Genomic DNA, 14,377 nt, shown 5'->3' on the forward strand with positions numbered 1-14,377 from the left:
AGCTTTGCTTAGGAATGTGCACTAGTAAATCTTTCTCCTGGGATGTGCAGAAAATCTAAGTGTGGAGGAGACCAGATTGAGCCCTCATGTGGCTGTCTCACCTGTGTGTCCTCCTGGGCTGGACTTGCCCCGTATTCACCAGGTTTGGTGATCACACACTGCCTGGCAGGATGGTTTGCTCTCTCCATAGCACAAAGCATGCGCAGTCTGAAGCGGACGGGGTCTGGTGGGCAGCTCTGGGCTCCAATCCAGCAGATGGTATGGGAGGACACAAAATCCAGGCAAGGAGACGCTGTCTTCTCCCTATCTCCTCTTTTGCTACCACCTATGGAGAAAATGAATACAGAGTGAGACGGGGAACCAAAGAAACCTTAGCAGATATAGTAGATATATGAATGTGGATAAGAATTGTTTAATAATTATCTAGCTTATAATGAAGTTAAAGAAGTTTCAATAGAGGTAGACATGACCCAAGGGGATGAGAAGTGATGTTTAACACTTGCATTGTTGAGGCTGGCTGGGACAGGAGATAGTCCCTGATAAGAAGCAGCAGTGGCTCCAAGAACCAGCCAAGACCGACCTTGTGATTTGGACAAATGCCAAGGGACAACTGAGTCTGCGCAGGGACAGAAGGTTAAGAGTTCACCGTGAAGAAGACATACAGCCTTCATCTTCACGACCACCAGACGACCACCATAAGGAGGCACTGCGCAAGCGCAGCTGAGAGGAGATTATGGAAATTACTTCCTAGAGCTAATTTTAATATGAAGTGGGGATAGGTAATGCCTATGTATAGGCGTATTGCGAAACTCTATGTATATGTAACACTTGACTGTATAAATTTAAAGTGAACTGCCAAATCAGGTGGGCACGACTTTGGTGGGACTACCCCCCGTGCTGCCCAGTGCTGAATGAACATACCTACTTCACAATCTCACTGATTGTGGAGTCTGTTTTCCGCATGTCAGTTTGGCGAGCCAGCCAGGAGACTCTCTGCTTGGCTGTGGGACCGACTGTGGAGCGGACGCCCCTCAGCGTGCCCCAAGCACTTTCCTCGGAGGAGCCTCCGCTGCCAGCCGCTCACCGCGGGAGCAGACAACAACCTCCTGAAGCCGCGGACCAAACAGTATGTTCTACAAGGGGAGCCTGTAAAAGTACGGGCCAGGGCAGCTGGTAAATTGCGGAGAGACGTCTGGCGTGCAGCGTAGTCCCCGTATGGGAGGAGGGTACCCTGTATGGTAACAAGGGGGTATTTGCTGACTGATAGAGCGGCCGCTAGCGATCTTGAAGGTAGATCGAGCAAATCCAGGGTGACTGCTGCATCCCAGTATCGGGAGCCAGGATGGACCTGTCAATGACTGGTATATAAGAGGCAGGAGAAGGGTAAGCGCACCCCCTCGCAATTGCGCTTGGTACATTTTGGGGGTAAGTGGACCCCCTCGCAATTGCGCTTGGTACATTTTTGCAGCTGCTGAAAGGTGGTCAACTGGAGCAATGATTGTATGATATGAATGTTTGGAAATTTAATGTTAAAGATTTTGTGTGAGAATGTGAAAATGTTATGTTGAGATTTATATGTGTATATATGCTTGTTAATGTGTAAATGTCTAAAACTGTGGATTGAATGTTTGAGTAAAAGAGACACAGCTCAGCTGCGGAGCGTGTGTGGAGTTCTGATCCGCAGTTTCGTAACTCCACAAGGGGTACGGCCGGAGATGAACGAAGTGTGACTCACTGGTGATTTGGAACTTGAATTTATATGTTGGAGTTGTAATTGTAAGTTTGAGTTTAATTATCTTTAATTATCTTTAATTATCTGTTTTCCGCACATCAAGAGCATCTCCAGGGGAGCTCGTTCCCCACCATGGGACAGAGAGAAGGTGTTGGGACCGGGCAGTGAAGGAAGCCACAGTGTGAAGGCTTTTGCCTCACCTTTCTGCAGAAGCTGGAAGAGATTCAGAAAATGGTGCAAGGTGACGGCAGGAGTGGAGAGGACCGAGGCCGTTGGACACTGCTCAGCTCTGCCGCTGCCTTCTCCTGAGCAAGTCAGCCAACAGATGCTGTCGCTTCCATGCCCTCAGCTCATCCTGTCCCCTTTCCAGGGGTGACACAAGTTGGTCAGAGCCGTGGAGGGTTTCCAGAGGAGGTTTAGCATCAACATGCCCCGCACACCAGTGTTGAAATCCCGGGGCAGCCGATACAGCCCCACTCCTGGCCCAGCAGCGCGTAGGTGTGGGTCACCCGCAGCCATTTTGGAGCGCTCGGCCAAACCCAGCCAGGCACAGGGAGGTGGCCGCGGGGGCCTGGAGCCCTCACCGGGGCTGATTTGAGACCTGGGCGGCTTCACTTGCCGGTGCCTGAACGACTCGGGGCCAGCCCTGGAAACAACCGCCGCCCCTCGGGGCACTGCCCCGCTCCTCAGCGCCCACCGCCCCCAGCTTCCCCTCAGGGTTTTCCCGCCGCCGCTGCCCACCCTCCCCGCTCCTTCCCGCTCCTCCCGCCCCACAGGGCTCCTCCTCCCGCCGCCATGTTCCGGGGCCGCCGCGCCTGGTTTTCGCAGAGTGTCAGCCCGGGCCCGCGGGAGCTGTGGGGTGAGGGGGTGCGGACGGCGTCCCGGGGATGAGCCACAGGGGCACGGAGCTGGCATAGGCCCTCGGTGGGGTTCAGCTGCGGGGGTACGGCCCCGTCAGCCCTCAGTGGGGCAGAGCAATGGTGGCACAGTCCTGTCAGCCCTCAGTGGGGCAGAGCAGTGGGGGCACGGCCCTGTCACCCCTCAGTGGGACAGAGCAATGGCAGCGCAGCCCCGTCAGCCCTCAGTGGGGCAGGGCAATGGTGGCACAGTCCTGTCGGCCCTCAGTGGGGCAGAGCAATGGTGGCACGGCCCTGTCACCCCTCAGTGGGGCAGCACAGAGCTGAGCCCCCCCATGGCAGTGGGGCAGAGCATGGGTTTGGCAGGTGCCCCTGAGTTCCAGGGCAGGCCACGGTGCCCCCCACGCTTACGAAAAGTCCAGAAGAGTCCTCAATGGGGCGATGGGAGACCCAGAGACATGGGAGGCCCATTACAGCTCCCACTTTGGGGCCTGGCCCTGCAGCCCCACAACCAGCCTGGGCAGCTCTCCCCATCCCGGCCCACCCTGAGGTGGGCACCCGTTGGGGTGTCCGTCTTCCTCCTCACCCCCCCTCTTCCTTCCGCAGTGGCAGGTGGCGGGGTGGTCACCCACTGGCGGGACGCTGACTACCTCTTCAGCAGCGACGCTGCCCACCCGGACACCCGCAGGTGGGCTGTGCTGTGTCCCCCAGCTGTCTCTTCTATGTGTCACCCCCCCTGTTGGCAGCACTCTCCTTGCTTGGGAGTTGCCTGCAGCCCTGTTTCACGCTCAAGTTGAGCCCCCTCCCTCCACATGATGTCTGTAGAGAGTGAAAGATCAATAAAGGCGTAGATAACGGGTTTAATGTATTTAATGCAAAGTATTTAATGGATGCCGACATCCTTTAAAAGTCAGGGTGGTATTTTTGAAGTGCCCGGTAGAGGTCTGCTGGGGTTTTAGTGCTTAGCAGGGTCTGAAAACTCACACCCACGCTAAACCGTAGCTAGACAAAACAGAAGACGGCTGCAAAAACCATCTACATGGCTTAACTCTGACGTAAATTAAAATAATTGTGCTGGTTTTCTTTCTACATTTGATCTAGTGGAAAACTTAGGGTCTAAAATAGAGGCAACGTCATCCCAAGGAAGGAAACAGGTGCTAAAAAGCCAGAGCAAGTTAATGCTGAAAGCAAGCGTGGCCGTAAAAATGGCTGGAAAAGGGCTGAATTGCTATTTTCCTTCTGCTTGCTTAGTATAAAAAATCAGAGAGCTCAAGAACAAATATGAGCGAAGGCTATTCAGGGTCTTCCTCCCGCTAGTGAATATTTATATATATTCAGTATCATGTTAATATATTTATATGCAAAGGAACTGCAATGCTTTCTTGCAATGCTCTGCAGCAGGCTTTCCTAGGCTGGACTAAGCAGCTTCTTTTAACACAATTGCTTAAAACTGGCTTAGGTTTTTGTAATCCTGCAGCCACCTGCTCCAGCTGTGGGAGGGGAATCCCGAGAAACCCAGAGTAATGACCTTTCTTCCACCACAGCATCCTGCCAGATTGGGTTGTTCCCCCAGGGGGAAATACATGTAATTATATATATATAAAATATATACATATATATATATATATTCAGTGTATATATTCAGATTAATTCTTGGGAAAAATTTAATCATTATCCATACCCTTAAACCTGGCAAACTATTTAATTCCCCTCTAGGGAGGATGATGAGTGCTTGAGCACCCTCCACCCACCCTTTCTCGCTTAGCTGTAGTGCCGCTGCTGTTTGGGGACCGCACCATGAGCCTGAGCAGGGACCAGTGAGGTTAAGAATAAATAAATAAAAATCACATTTTCCCCCTCCCTGAAGAACTAGTCTCATCTCGAGAGCAGAGTGTGGAGGCAGTGCCATTTAGTCCTTAAAAATATGAGTTTACCTGGTCCCTGATGTCCTTCCTCAGGTGGTGCTGGCAGCTGGGACCATAACGGGATGTTGCTGGTGGAATCTCATAGTTAGAAAATTACAGAAAATTAGGTGCTTTTGGCAAAAATATCAGAGCAGGTAGTTTTAATGACAATATCCCTCTAAACTTTTTGTTTTGATTTTTTTTTCAGGTTAACCTTTGGAAACCAGCTGCCTTTTTCTCTTGCAGAATACATGAGAGCCTCGATTACTTGGAGGGCAGAGCTGCAGTCTTTCACTCCCGTTACCTCTCTGCATGGGCGAGCACCGACGTGGGAGCGAAGCTGTCTGTGGTTCTGGGCCACTTTGTCCTGCCACCTGCTTGCCTGCAAGAAGGTCAGGAGAAAAAAAAAAACATCAGGGTTTTGCTCCCTTGGGGATATCTCCCATGGGGATCTCTCCCATGAGCGCAGCCTTTTAGGGGTGCAAACCAGAACCTCCAGTTACTTCTGCTCTAGGCAGAGGGCATTTCCTTCTGCTGGGAGCAATTCTTCCTCCGTGGAGGCAGAGGATGCTCCATCTATTATATTCTCCATCTATTATCATAGAATCATAGAATGGTTTGGGTTGGAAGGGACCTTAAAGCTCATCTAGTTCCAACTCCCCGGCTATGGGCAGGGACACCTTCCACTAGACCAGGTTGCTCAACACCCCGTCCAACCTGGCGTTGAACACTTCCAGGGATGGGGCATCCACAACCTCTCTGGGCAACCTGTTCCAGTGCCTCATCACCCTCACAGTAAAGAATTTCTTCCTTACATCTAATCTAAATCTACCCTTTTTCAGTTTAAAACCGTTACCCCTTGTCCTATCACTACACTCCCTCATAAAGAGTCCTTCCCCATCGTTCCTGGAGGCCCCCTTTAAGTACTGGAAGGGTGCTATAAAGTCTCTCGGGAACCTTATCTTCTCCAGATGTTAAATAATACTGGTCCCAGTATGGATGCGAGGAACTTCACTGGTCTCTGCTTGGACATCGAGCCATTATATTGCATTAGCAAGCAGCACCATGCAGTGAGCTTCTGCCAGGGCTCTCGAGTGCCTTTGCTGGCACCCATGAGAGGCAGGGGCTTGCACAGGCAGTAACTGCCGCACAGTGTCATTATTTGATGCCTTCACAGTCATTTATTTTTTTGTTCATGGCAGAAATCAGAAGGAAAATTGGTAGTTTTATTTGGGAGCAGGCAGATGATTCACTTGCGGAACAGGTAAGATGAGAAATTTATACTACAGGAGGTGTAGCTTAAAAAAATACCGGTTGTATGAACTTCAGGGAGCCTGGTTTTCATCCCAGACCCTCAGCCCAAATACGGGATCAAATCTTCCTGTGCTTGCTGCGCTGTGTGTGTCCCCTCCCAGTGTGACATCCCAGGGGGACAGCACCGGATTGAACTCGGGACACGCAGGGGGGATTTTCTCCCTCACCCAGACAGATGTCAGGTGTCCCCAGCACATCCTTCCGGGGATACCGATCGCCAAGGTCTGAGCTCGGCCCTTCAATGTGGCATTTTCCTTCCCTGTGTATCTCCGAGACACTGCCGGCTCTCTTCTCAAACCAACTTCTCAGTACTTTTGAAGTGAAAATGTGATTAGATTTAAAATTGTATTCTGAATTACGCTTGAAATCACAAGTCCTAAAAATACCACTCTCTTGGACCACCTCTCTGGTGTTTTGCGGGGTACCCAGGACACAATTTTAACTCAGCTCTGTGTTGATACTCGCAGCCCAATGAAAAACTGACAGATGAACCGGAGGCAGTGAGAAAAGGCTGTGAGGAAGAAGCAGAGGAGGATGTGCTAGACCTGGCCAAAAGGTATTTTCCTGCCCTTGGTGGTTGGATTTGGACACCCCCCCCCCCCCCCCTCCCCCCCCGGATTTCAAGAGATCCCCAATGCATAGGAAATAATGCACAGATTTTTTTCCCCCAATACAGCAGTGAAGAAGAAACAGGCTCCAGAGCACCGGCCAAGGGAGAATTTCCATACCGTGCCCTCCAGGAATACCCGATGAATAACATGGTGACAGGTAACATTCGGCATCAGTAGATTTTTAAGGAGCGGAAAATACGCCTGAAAACGATTGTGGATGAAGCAGCCCCCCTCCCCCCGGCCCACCCCATGCTCCTCGCTTCCTCCCAGTCCTTACAGCTGCAGAAATGCTGAGGGCATGACTGGAATCACTCTGCATTTTCCGTTGTCCTTGTTTTATTGGAGAAGGGGGCAGCTCCCCCAGTCAGACCCGTGCTTTCCCTTCGTAGGTTACACCTCTGCTTGCGACATGAAGAAATATGTCGGAGAGCTCTGTGATTTCATTCCTGGCACCTCAGGCTACGCGGTGTATTGGATTCAGAACGAAGTTAACATTTACTCTGATGTGAAGACTAAAACAAAGAGAAAATTTAAGTAAGAGGTGGCCGTTTGCATCAAAAACTTAAGAGCTGCCAGAGAGCGATCGGTCGTGTTTGGAAATTCAGTCCCATAGCTGAGATGCTGGAATGCCTCCTTGCTTGCTCTGTTCTGCAGACTGATGGTTATTTCACCTGTCAGTCTGTGTTCTCCCCATGTTTTACTTAAATAGTGAAGAGATTGGTGGTATCGAGCTGCAAATTCTGAGTTAAATCTCCGCAGGGCATTTATAAATTATCCCTGCGTGGCTTATCCTGACTGCAGCTCAGCGCATTCAGTGTATATTTAAATACCTGGCTACATTTACTGTAAACGTTTCCTTCTTTAAATAACTATTTAAAACAAATTTCACAGCAAAATATAGACATTTCTCCCCAAAACACAAATCCTTTGTCTTTTTATTTGTACCGGGGGTTTTAAGGTGTGGCTGCAAGCAGTTTTCCTCGGAGGCACACACTGATGTCTCCTTGCAGGGAGAAGTCACCCCATGCTCCGGCTGCATCCACCTGTGGAACACGCTCACCAGTGGGACCCAGTGCTGTGACAGGGCTGGCAAGACAGGCAGGGGCTGGCCTGGGATCCCAGACACACGGGATGCTCCGCAGGTTTGCAGAGGTTTTGAGCGCAGGGCCCCAGACTTCCCCTCAGCAAAACCTGTGTCATGCTGGAGCGGGTCACGCAAGACAGGGAGGGAAAACCCAGGGACCCTTGCCCGGCCGGGGGGCCCGGGCACCCTGCCTGCAAATCATGGCCCCAGACGATGCCAACGGCCAAGACAGAGACCTGTAGGTCTCCTCTGCCTCTAAGCAGAGCCTCTGTGTAGGTGGACAGGAGTTTCGGGGGGTGAACCCCAAAACACTTCCATGCCTGTCGGACCATGGGGAAATTGTTGGATGGAGCGTCTTGCTCAGGGAAGGATGGCACAAGCCTCACCAGGGTCCATCTCCACAGGGGAGCTTCCACTGCCAGACACAGTGCTCTGCTCAGCCCATTTCACTCCCCTCACACAAAGGAAACCAGTGCCAAGACTTTTTCCTTTCATTTAAGCACTTACAAGTGATCAACTTGGTTACAAAAAGCAACTTTTATTCTGGCACAGCATGACCCCCAAGTTGTCTGCTCGGAGGAGGCACAGGCAAACCCGGGAGGCGCCGAGGGCGCGGAGCTCCAGCAAACTCTGAGGAGCCACCATGGTCATCCTCTCCCACCGCCCTCAGAGTCAGAGAGCCTGTAAAACAGCTTTGCACCTCACACCCCGAACAGCCAGGAAAGAACCCAAAAAGATGACAGCAAACGTGAAGGTGTCGAGTCCTTGTCACCCTCTGAAGCCTCGGACACCTGCATTTGGGATGCGGCACCCCAAGGAACCATCCCTCCCTCCTCATCCCTGGGGACATAGGCTTCCAAAGACCAGGCAGGCCGAGATGGTTTCCTCACGTTTATTGGAAAAGTGACATACAGCGACCGACTCAGAGCGCTCCTCGGGGCGTTTTGAAGTTCATCCCCACCGTGGGCTGTGTCACCTGCAGGTTGGACAGGCTGCCAAAGTCCTGGAAAACAGCACATGATTGGGATCGGTCACAACGCCCTACCTGCCATCCACGCCCGGCAGATTCCTCCCGGGAGGAGAGGGAAGCACGAACATGCTCTGGTAACATGGAGAGTGGATTCACATCTCCAGAAAGGAGAGATGACCATCCCGCTCAAGAGATCAGCTCATCGGTGAGGGGAATCTGGTCTTTTTATGGCCGAACCCACATTCACCTCCACCCAACAAGCAGGCTCTTGGGTCAGCACCCTAGGGTGCTGCAGGAGGAGGGGAGGGCAAGGAGCACACCCACCCTGCTAGCGGGGTCCTGGGCAAAGCCACCATGCCTCTCCCCTCCCAAGTGCAGTACGGACCCCCGCCACGTGCCCAGAGCGCTGAAGCCTTCAGCCGACACCATCAAGCCCCTCAGGGCAGTGGGAGTGCTGCTGGGGACACGCCACCAGCCTGGTAGGGTTACCTGGGGTGGGGGGACAGCTGGGACCACTCACCAGGAGCTTCAGCATTTCCTTGGTGTCTGGGTCCACTTCAATGATCTCCTGGTCAAGGGCAGAGACCTGGGGATGGAGGAGAGAAAGACACAGTTTCACGAGGACCTGCAGCCACGTCCCTGCTGCCACCGGGCTGTCCTGACACACCCACTCCAGTCCCATCCCACGACAAACAAGATCCTGATGCCCATCGTGGGGAAGGGCTCCAGCAACAGAATCAGCCAGGAGGACCTCGGTGGTGTCCAGCTCTCCTGCCAGAACACTGTGAGAAGCCGCCTGGCAGTAGAGAGGCCCCCGCACAGGGAGAAGAGCCCGTTTTATGGCAAGTCTTTAGAAACCCAAGGCCTAACCAGCTCCAACGCCAAGGCTGCAGAGAGGAATTGGGGACGGCTCCACAACTGCACTGGTCCCAGTGGTCACCAACAACACTCACGCTTGTCCTGCGACCTGAGTCCCTAAGGCCGGAGCCCAACCACTGTGGTGCCAGACAGCAATGCCAACTGACCGCCTGGGCTCTCCCGCCCCAAGGACCAGAGATCTCCCACTCTTTAATCCCAGAGCAACCTCCTCCAAGCCTCTCCGGACCCCAGCCTTGATCTTCACATGCTTCCTTCCCTAAGACGCTACATCACACTGGTATTTTTGTAAGAAACCATAAAAACCACAGGTTCTGCTAACGCTGCATCAAGAGCAACAGCACGGATGCTTCTTCCCTGGTTGGGGTCCCTCCAGGGGTGACCTCTCCTACCAGAGCCACCTCATCCTGGTTGCTCCAAGCTTCCGACACCAGCTGTGCAGGTCAGCATGTGCTGACACCTAAAATCTGGGGTGTCGAAGCATCTGTGAGAGGACCTGCATGAAGCTGCCAGTGTTTCACATGTCATTTCTAGCTGTCAGGAGTGAAGGAGCCGAACTGAGCCCTGGGCTCTTGCAGAGCCGTGTCACCTCACCCTGGGCTATGAAACCAAGGCCGCAAAGCAGGGAGGGTACCCCCGAGGCAGATCTCCAAGTGGGGGGACAGCACAGCACCAGCTCACCTTACCACACCGCCGCGGCTCCCGTGACATCCTACCATTGTACCTGTTCCTCCCAGATCACCACTAAAACAACCTTCCATGTAACCAAACCCCAGCGTCGATGATTTGGGAGAACTGAGGTAACAGAACCGAGTGTTTTTGTGCAGCACAGAAACCAGCAGCTCTACCAGAAGCCGATCAGGGAGATCTGGAAGTGGGGCGAGACGCGTCCTGTCTGAAGGCTGCAGGGTTTGGGAGCGACAGGATTGAACCCACTGAACCCGGGAAACGCTTTCAGAGCTCCTCTCCCTGCACTACCAACAACCGGGTCACGGGTGAGACCTCGACTCCCTGCGAATGCAGGTTTAAGAAGAGAGCAGGTTTCACCAATTCCCTCTCTTCAGCGACATCTGCCACGCAGCAAGTTTTAAACCGCTCTGAAAAATCCTCCTGCATCCCATCGCGTTATTTTTTATATCGTTTTAAGTTAGGAAAATTGATCTGCTGACCAGCAGCACAGTTGAACTGCAACAAGTCAGCTGCCCTTCCCACCCCAGGCGGCAGTTTCGGAGAGAGTGCCCCGATACGAGGCCACAATTTGCCTCAGCCCTCCCTGACCCAACCCCTCCTCTGGTCCTCCTGGCTGAGGTTTTCTTTTAGAGAAATTTGGGGCCACCAATGGAGAAGACACCTCGAGGCAGGACGGGACAGAGGCCAAAGCAGGCACTCGAGCGCAGCCAGAGCCTCACCTCAGGGACGTAGTTGTCCCTCCTCTCCCTCTCCTCCTCCTGCAGTTTGATGGAGATACCTCGGACGGGTCCCCTCTGAATACGCTTCATCAGGTGGGTGACATACCTGCGGGGGACAGAGCACCGTTCAGGACTTCCCCACATCTCCCTTCTTCGCCCTCGCCCTCCCAAAATCACGCCAAGGCTGAGGAGACGGAGCCTCCACCGGCAACCACCCCGCCGGTGCCGTCCCACCGCCTCCGGAGAAGGTCAGGGATGTCCGAGAGCATCGGGGTTCGGGAAGGGGGGGACGGACCCCCCCCCAAACACGGGAAAGCTTTCGGCGTTCCTCTGCCTGCACTATCGATGACCGGGCCACGGGCGAGACCGCGATCACTTTCGAATGCAGGTACCACCAGGAGCTCCCACCCGTGTCCCGCGTCCCCACGCCCCCTCACCCCGCGATCTTGTTGCGCAGCTTCTTGCTGGGGATGATGGCGATCTCCTCGCACACGCGCTTGTTGGTGTGGAAGTCGTTCCCCAGGCGGGTGTAGTACTTCTCGATGATCACCCGGGCGGCCTTCTTCACCGTCTTCGTTCGGACGCGTCCCTGCGCGGGGTGGAGGCCAAGGAAACACCAGTCAGGCCCCGCCGGACCCCCGAGGCAACCCGGGCCCGGCCTCCCCCCGCCCGCCGGCCCTCCCTCCCTCCCCCGGCAGGCCGCAGTCCCTCGCCCCGCTCCCCGGAGCCGCTCAGCGCCCCGGGCGGAGCGGCCCCGCCGGCGGATGGCGGCGGATGGCGGCCACGGTCGGTACCCACCATGTCGGCGGCGGCCGCGGAAAGAGAGCAAAGGATGGCGGGAGGCGCGCGGGGCCGCCGGGAGACCGCGGCGCCCACAGCGCCCCCCAGCGGCTCGGAGGGCGCCTGCAGCCGCCCGGAGGGGCGGGGCTCCGAGCACTCGCCCGGGTCCCAGCGCCCGCCGACACCACGTTCCCCCGCTGCCGCAGGGCGCTGCCCGGACCCAGGGGCCGGATCCAGCGCTGGCTCCGGGCTGCAAAGTCCTCAACACCGCTCTGCTCCGCCGGGTTGGGCTGGAGCAGCCAAGGAGAGAGGTCCCACGCCAGGCTCTGGCTGGAGGAGGACGCAGAGCACCCACAAACTCACAGCACCCACCAGAGGGGGTCCGGCCAGCCCAAGATGAGGGGTGGCCAGCCCAGGGCAGTCGCAGAGTTACTGACCCTGCTGGGGAAGGAGCCCAAAGCCCCCCCGGCCTCCCCTTCAGGGCATGGGGCACCCAAGGGTGTCCGCTGCAGGCACCCCAAGTCCTGCTCAGGCCTCTGAAAACCCAGCTGCAAGCAGGATGCCCCTGGAATCCATCTCCCCTCAAACACCACCCCAGGAGGGCATCACCCCACCAGACAGGGGTGGGAGTGCACATGGGGGCAGGGGACATTCCAATTAACCTCATTAACTTGCCACTCAAATAAAGGAGCCCCAGCTGGAGCCTAGCAGCTGCTCCCCCCCTCCCCACAAGGCAGCCCCTGAAGCAGCCTTTGGTAACTGGTACCTAAAAACATATCTCCCAGCAGAGCACTCCCCTCCCACCAAGTCACCTATGGCATCCATACATTCCCCACCACACAGGGCTGAGGCTCAGCTTCTCCCACCTCTTTCAAACCCGAGAGCTGAGGACAAGAGACCCAGCCCTTCTCCAGGTCCCAGAGATCCCGCACAAAATGCACAAGCAAGGAACACGAGAAGGTTTGTTGTTTTTTTTTTTTGCTGCAACGTGTTTATTATGTGCCAAAAACTACACCACAGCTTACTCCACGCATCTGTAGGAGAGTGCAGTCTTGCCTGCATATACTACAATGAGGTAGAGACTTCACACACAGCTTCACGAAACCCCACAAAGAGCAGCTGGGATATGCAACAATGCAACATCAGCTCAGCAGGAAAAAAAGAGGGAGAAATTATGACACTGGTTCTTTGGCACACAGCTTCCGATAGAGGGGAAAGTAAAAAAAAAAAGTTCTCAAATCCCAGCAGCAGCATTTCAGTCGACTGCACCATTACTCCGTACATTTCATAAAGGAAAGGAAAAGTACTTGTCCCCTCTAAGAGAAAGGGCTCCTATGAACCTTCATCTGTCCACCGAAATGCAGCCCTTTTTTAGCTAGTTACAAAAGAAAAGTAAGTCCTGTGACTTTGTGTGATTAAAAACCTCTATCAACCCCCCTTAAGTGCAACTTAAAAAAGTGCAACAAACTATTTAAAACTATATACAGCAGCTCAGAGATCGTTTATCCGGTCCAGTTTCAAATCCAAAAAAAGCCCATCCTGTTCTGTTGCAAACCCCTCGATTTACAACTTTCCACCAGCAGCCCCCAGACACAAATTGCAATAATGTTAAAAGCTGCCAGGAAAGAAAAAAATCTCTCTTTTCAAACGACTTAAAAACTGTTTAAGAGTGTAAAAAGGAACTGGTAAAAACCCTTGAGCGTAAAATATGAAATATGATTTGGTTTAAATGAAGAGCAAAGTCTCCTTGTTGTTACAGTAAAAAACGCCAGCTGAACATTCAGTTTTTTATGCCGTTCAGATGGGGGTTAAATGAATGGAAAGGCACTGTATGGCAACTGCAAAAAAATGGAGCCAATGAGACCTGCATTATTACCATCAGTATTGCAAGGAATGTAAAAAAGCGCCTTTAATAAATAAAAAACCTAGGTGAAGGCATCTGCATAAACACCTTCTCAACACGTGGCCCTTTTTTTTTTTGCTTCTCATCAGCGAACTAGGAACCAAAGTCTGGGAACTGCAGAATCGCTTGAGGGGCGCTCCCCCCCCTCAAAAAACCCCCAAACAAAACCCGACAAAATTCACTGTGCATTAGTGCAGAAACAAAAAGACCAGCAAGTGCAAACGTGAATGTAAGATTTTTTTTTTTTCCCCATTAGTCCTCAGGAAGCACGTTCCCAGCCTGGGTCTGGCACCAGCAGGCACGCTCGTGCGCTCTCCACTTGGCAGGTTAACAAAAGGACTTTCTCCTGCGCCTGCGGCAGCCCCCGAGCCTCGGCGGCCTCTTTAGCTGGAGTCTCTGTTCTTCTGGTTGCGCATCAGCGGGCGGTGGTGACGCAGGACCTCCATGGAGTGCTGCCAGTGCCAGCAGGAGCGACAGAAGTACTTGAAGCAGATCTGCAGGGAGAGCAGAGGGGCAATGCCATGGGGCAGGGGTTTCCAGGCAAGGCAAACGGACACCGGCCCACCAGCAAAGCGGCATCCCCTCCCTCCCCGGTTTTGCAGCCCACGCCAGCAGAGCGGAGCTTCGAAGCAGAGGGAGGGAATTTCAGCAACACTGCCGGAGGGAGTGGTGTGCTGAGCTTCCAGCGTGGCTCCTTTTTAAAAGAGCTGAAAAAAATCAGGATCTGGGTGCTTGCAGGCAGGGGCCGTGGCACCTCTGCCCCACACGTGGGCAGGGACAGGGGCAGGCGCTGGGCTCTGCAGGCACTCGCTGCGCTCCCACTGCCGTCCCTGCCAGTGGAGCAGAGCGCGCTGCTGCTCACCTCCCATCTAGACTCCACGGGAAGCTGCTGGACCCTGGCTGAGCTCCCTCGCCTGCAGCGAGTGGAGGTCAGCCA

At 53.9% G+C, this 14,377-nt stretch overlaps 3 protein-coding genes and 2 non-coding genes across 11 annotated transcripts in view; 1 reads left to right on the top strand and 4 right to left on the bottom strand.

Moving 5' to 3' along the window:
• Positions 1–2,479: 2,479 nt before the first annotated feature.
• On the top strand, positions 2,480–7,335 carry TERB2 (telomere repeat binding bouquet formation protein 2). Of its 2 annotated transcripts, XM_069797700.1 has the most exons (7): positions 2,480–2,591; positions 3,196–3,277; positions 4,740–4,885; positions 5,696–5,757; positions 6,275–6,363; positions 6,484–6,575; positions 6,808–7,335. In XM_069797700.1, the coding sequence occupies exons 1-7, from the start codon at positions 2,528–2,530 to the stop codon at positions 6,954–6,956; spliced, it is 684 nt and encodes a 227-aa protein (XP_069653801.1). In that variant the 5' UTR covers positions 2,480–2,527; the 3' UTR covers positions 6,957–7,335. The 2 variants fall into 2 exon arrangements, with proteins under 2 accessions (XP_069653801.1, XP_069653802.1); XM_069797701.1 differs by lacking the exon at positions 5,696–5,757 and having other exon boundaries at positions 4,702–4,885.
• Positions 7,336–8,380: 1,045 nt separating this feature from the next.
• On the bottom strand, positions 8,381–11,725 carry RPS17 (ribosomal protein S17). The gene is made up of 5 exons (XM_069797702.1): positions 11,556–11,725; positions 11,195–11,346; positions 10,758–10,863; positions 8,993–9,058; positions 8,381–8,505 (listed from the first exon to the last, which is right to left on the bottom strand). The coding sequence occupies exons 1-5, from the start codon at positions 11,556–11,558 to the stop codon at positions 8,425–8,427; spliced, it is 408 nt and encodes a 135-aa protein (XP_069653803.1). The 5' UTR covers positions 11,559–11,725; the 3' UTR covers positions 8,381–8,424.
• On the bottom strand, positions 10,241–10,373 carry LOC138688333 (small nucleolar RNA SNORA71). Its single transcript, XR_011327356.1, has one exon. It is a non-coding gene; the product is annotated as a small nucleolar RNA SNORA71 (small nucleolar RNA).
• Positions 11,014–11,147, bottom strand: LOC138688332 (small nucleolar RNA SNORA71). The gene has a single exon (XR_011327355.1). It is a non-coding gene; the product is annotated as a small nucleolar RNA SNORA71 (small nucleolar RNA).
• A 1,774-nt stretch (positions 11,726–13,499) lies between the features above and the next one.
• CPEB1 (cytoplasmic polyadenylation element binding protein 1) overlaps positions 13,500–14,377 on the bottom strand; it is a 42,834-nt gene continuing 41,956 nt past the window's right edge. For all 6 annotated transcript variants that reach the window (XM_069797716.1, XM_069797715.1, XM_069797714.1 and 3 more), the window contains one exon: positions 13,500–13,934. In XM_069797716.1, the coding sequence (XP_069653817.1) occupies positions 13,824–13,934 (111 nt within the window). In that variant the 3' untranslated portion in view covers positions 13,500–13,823. The remainder of the gene's footprint in view (positions 13,935–14,377) is intronic.

This window comes from Haliaeetus albicilla, chromosome 12 (genome assembly GCF_947461875.1).
Source record: "Haliaeetus albicilla chromosome 12, bHalAlb1.1, whole genome shotgun sequence".
In the NCBI taxonomy this organism is placed as follows: Eukaryota; Metazoa; Chordata; class Aves; order Accipitriformes; family Accipitridae; genus Haliaeetus; species Haliaeetus albicilla.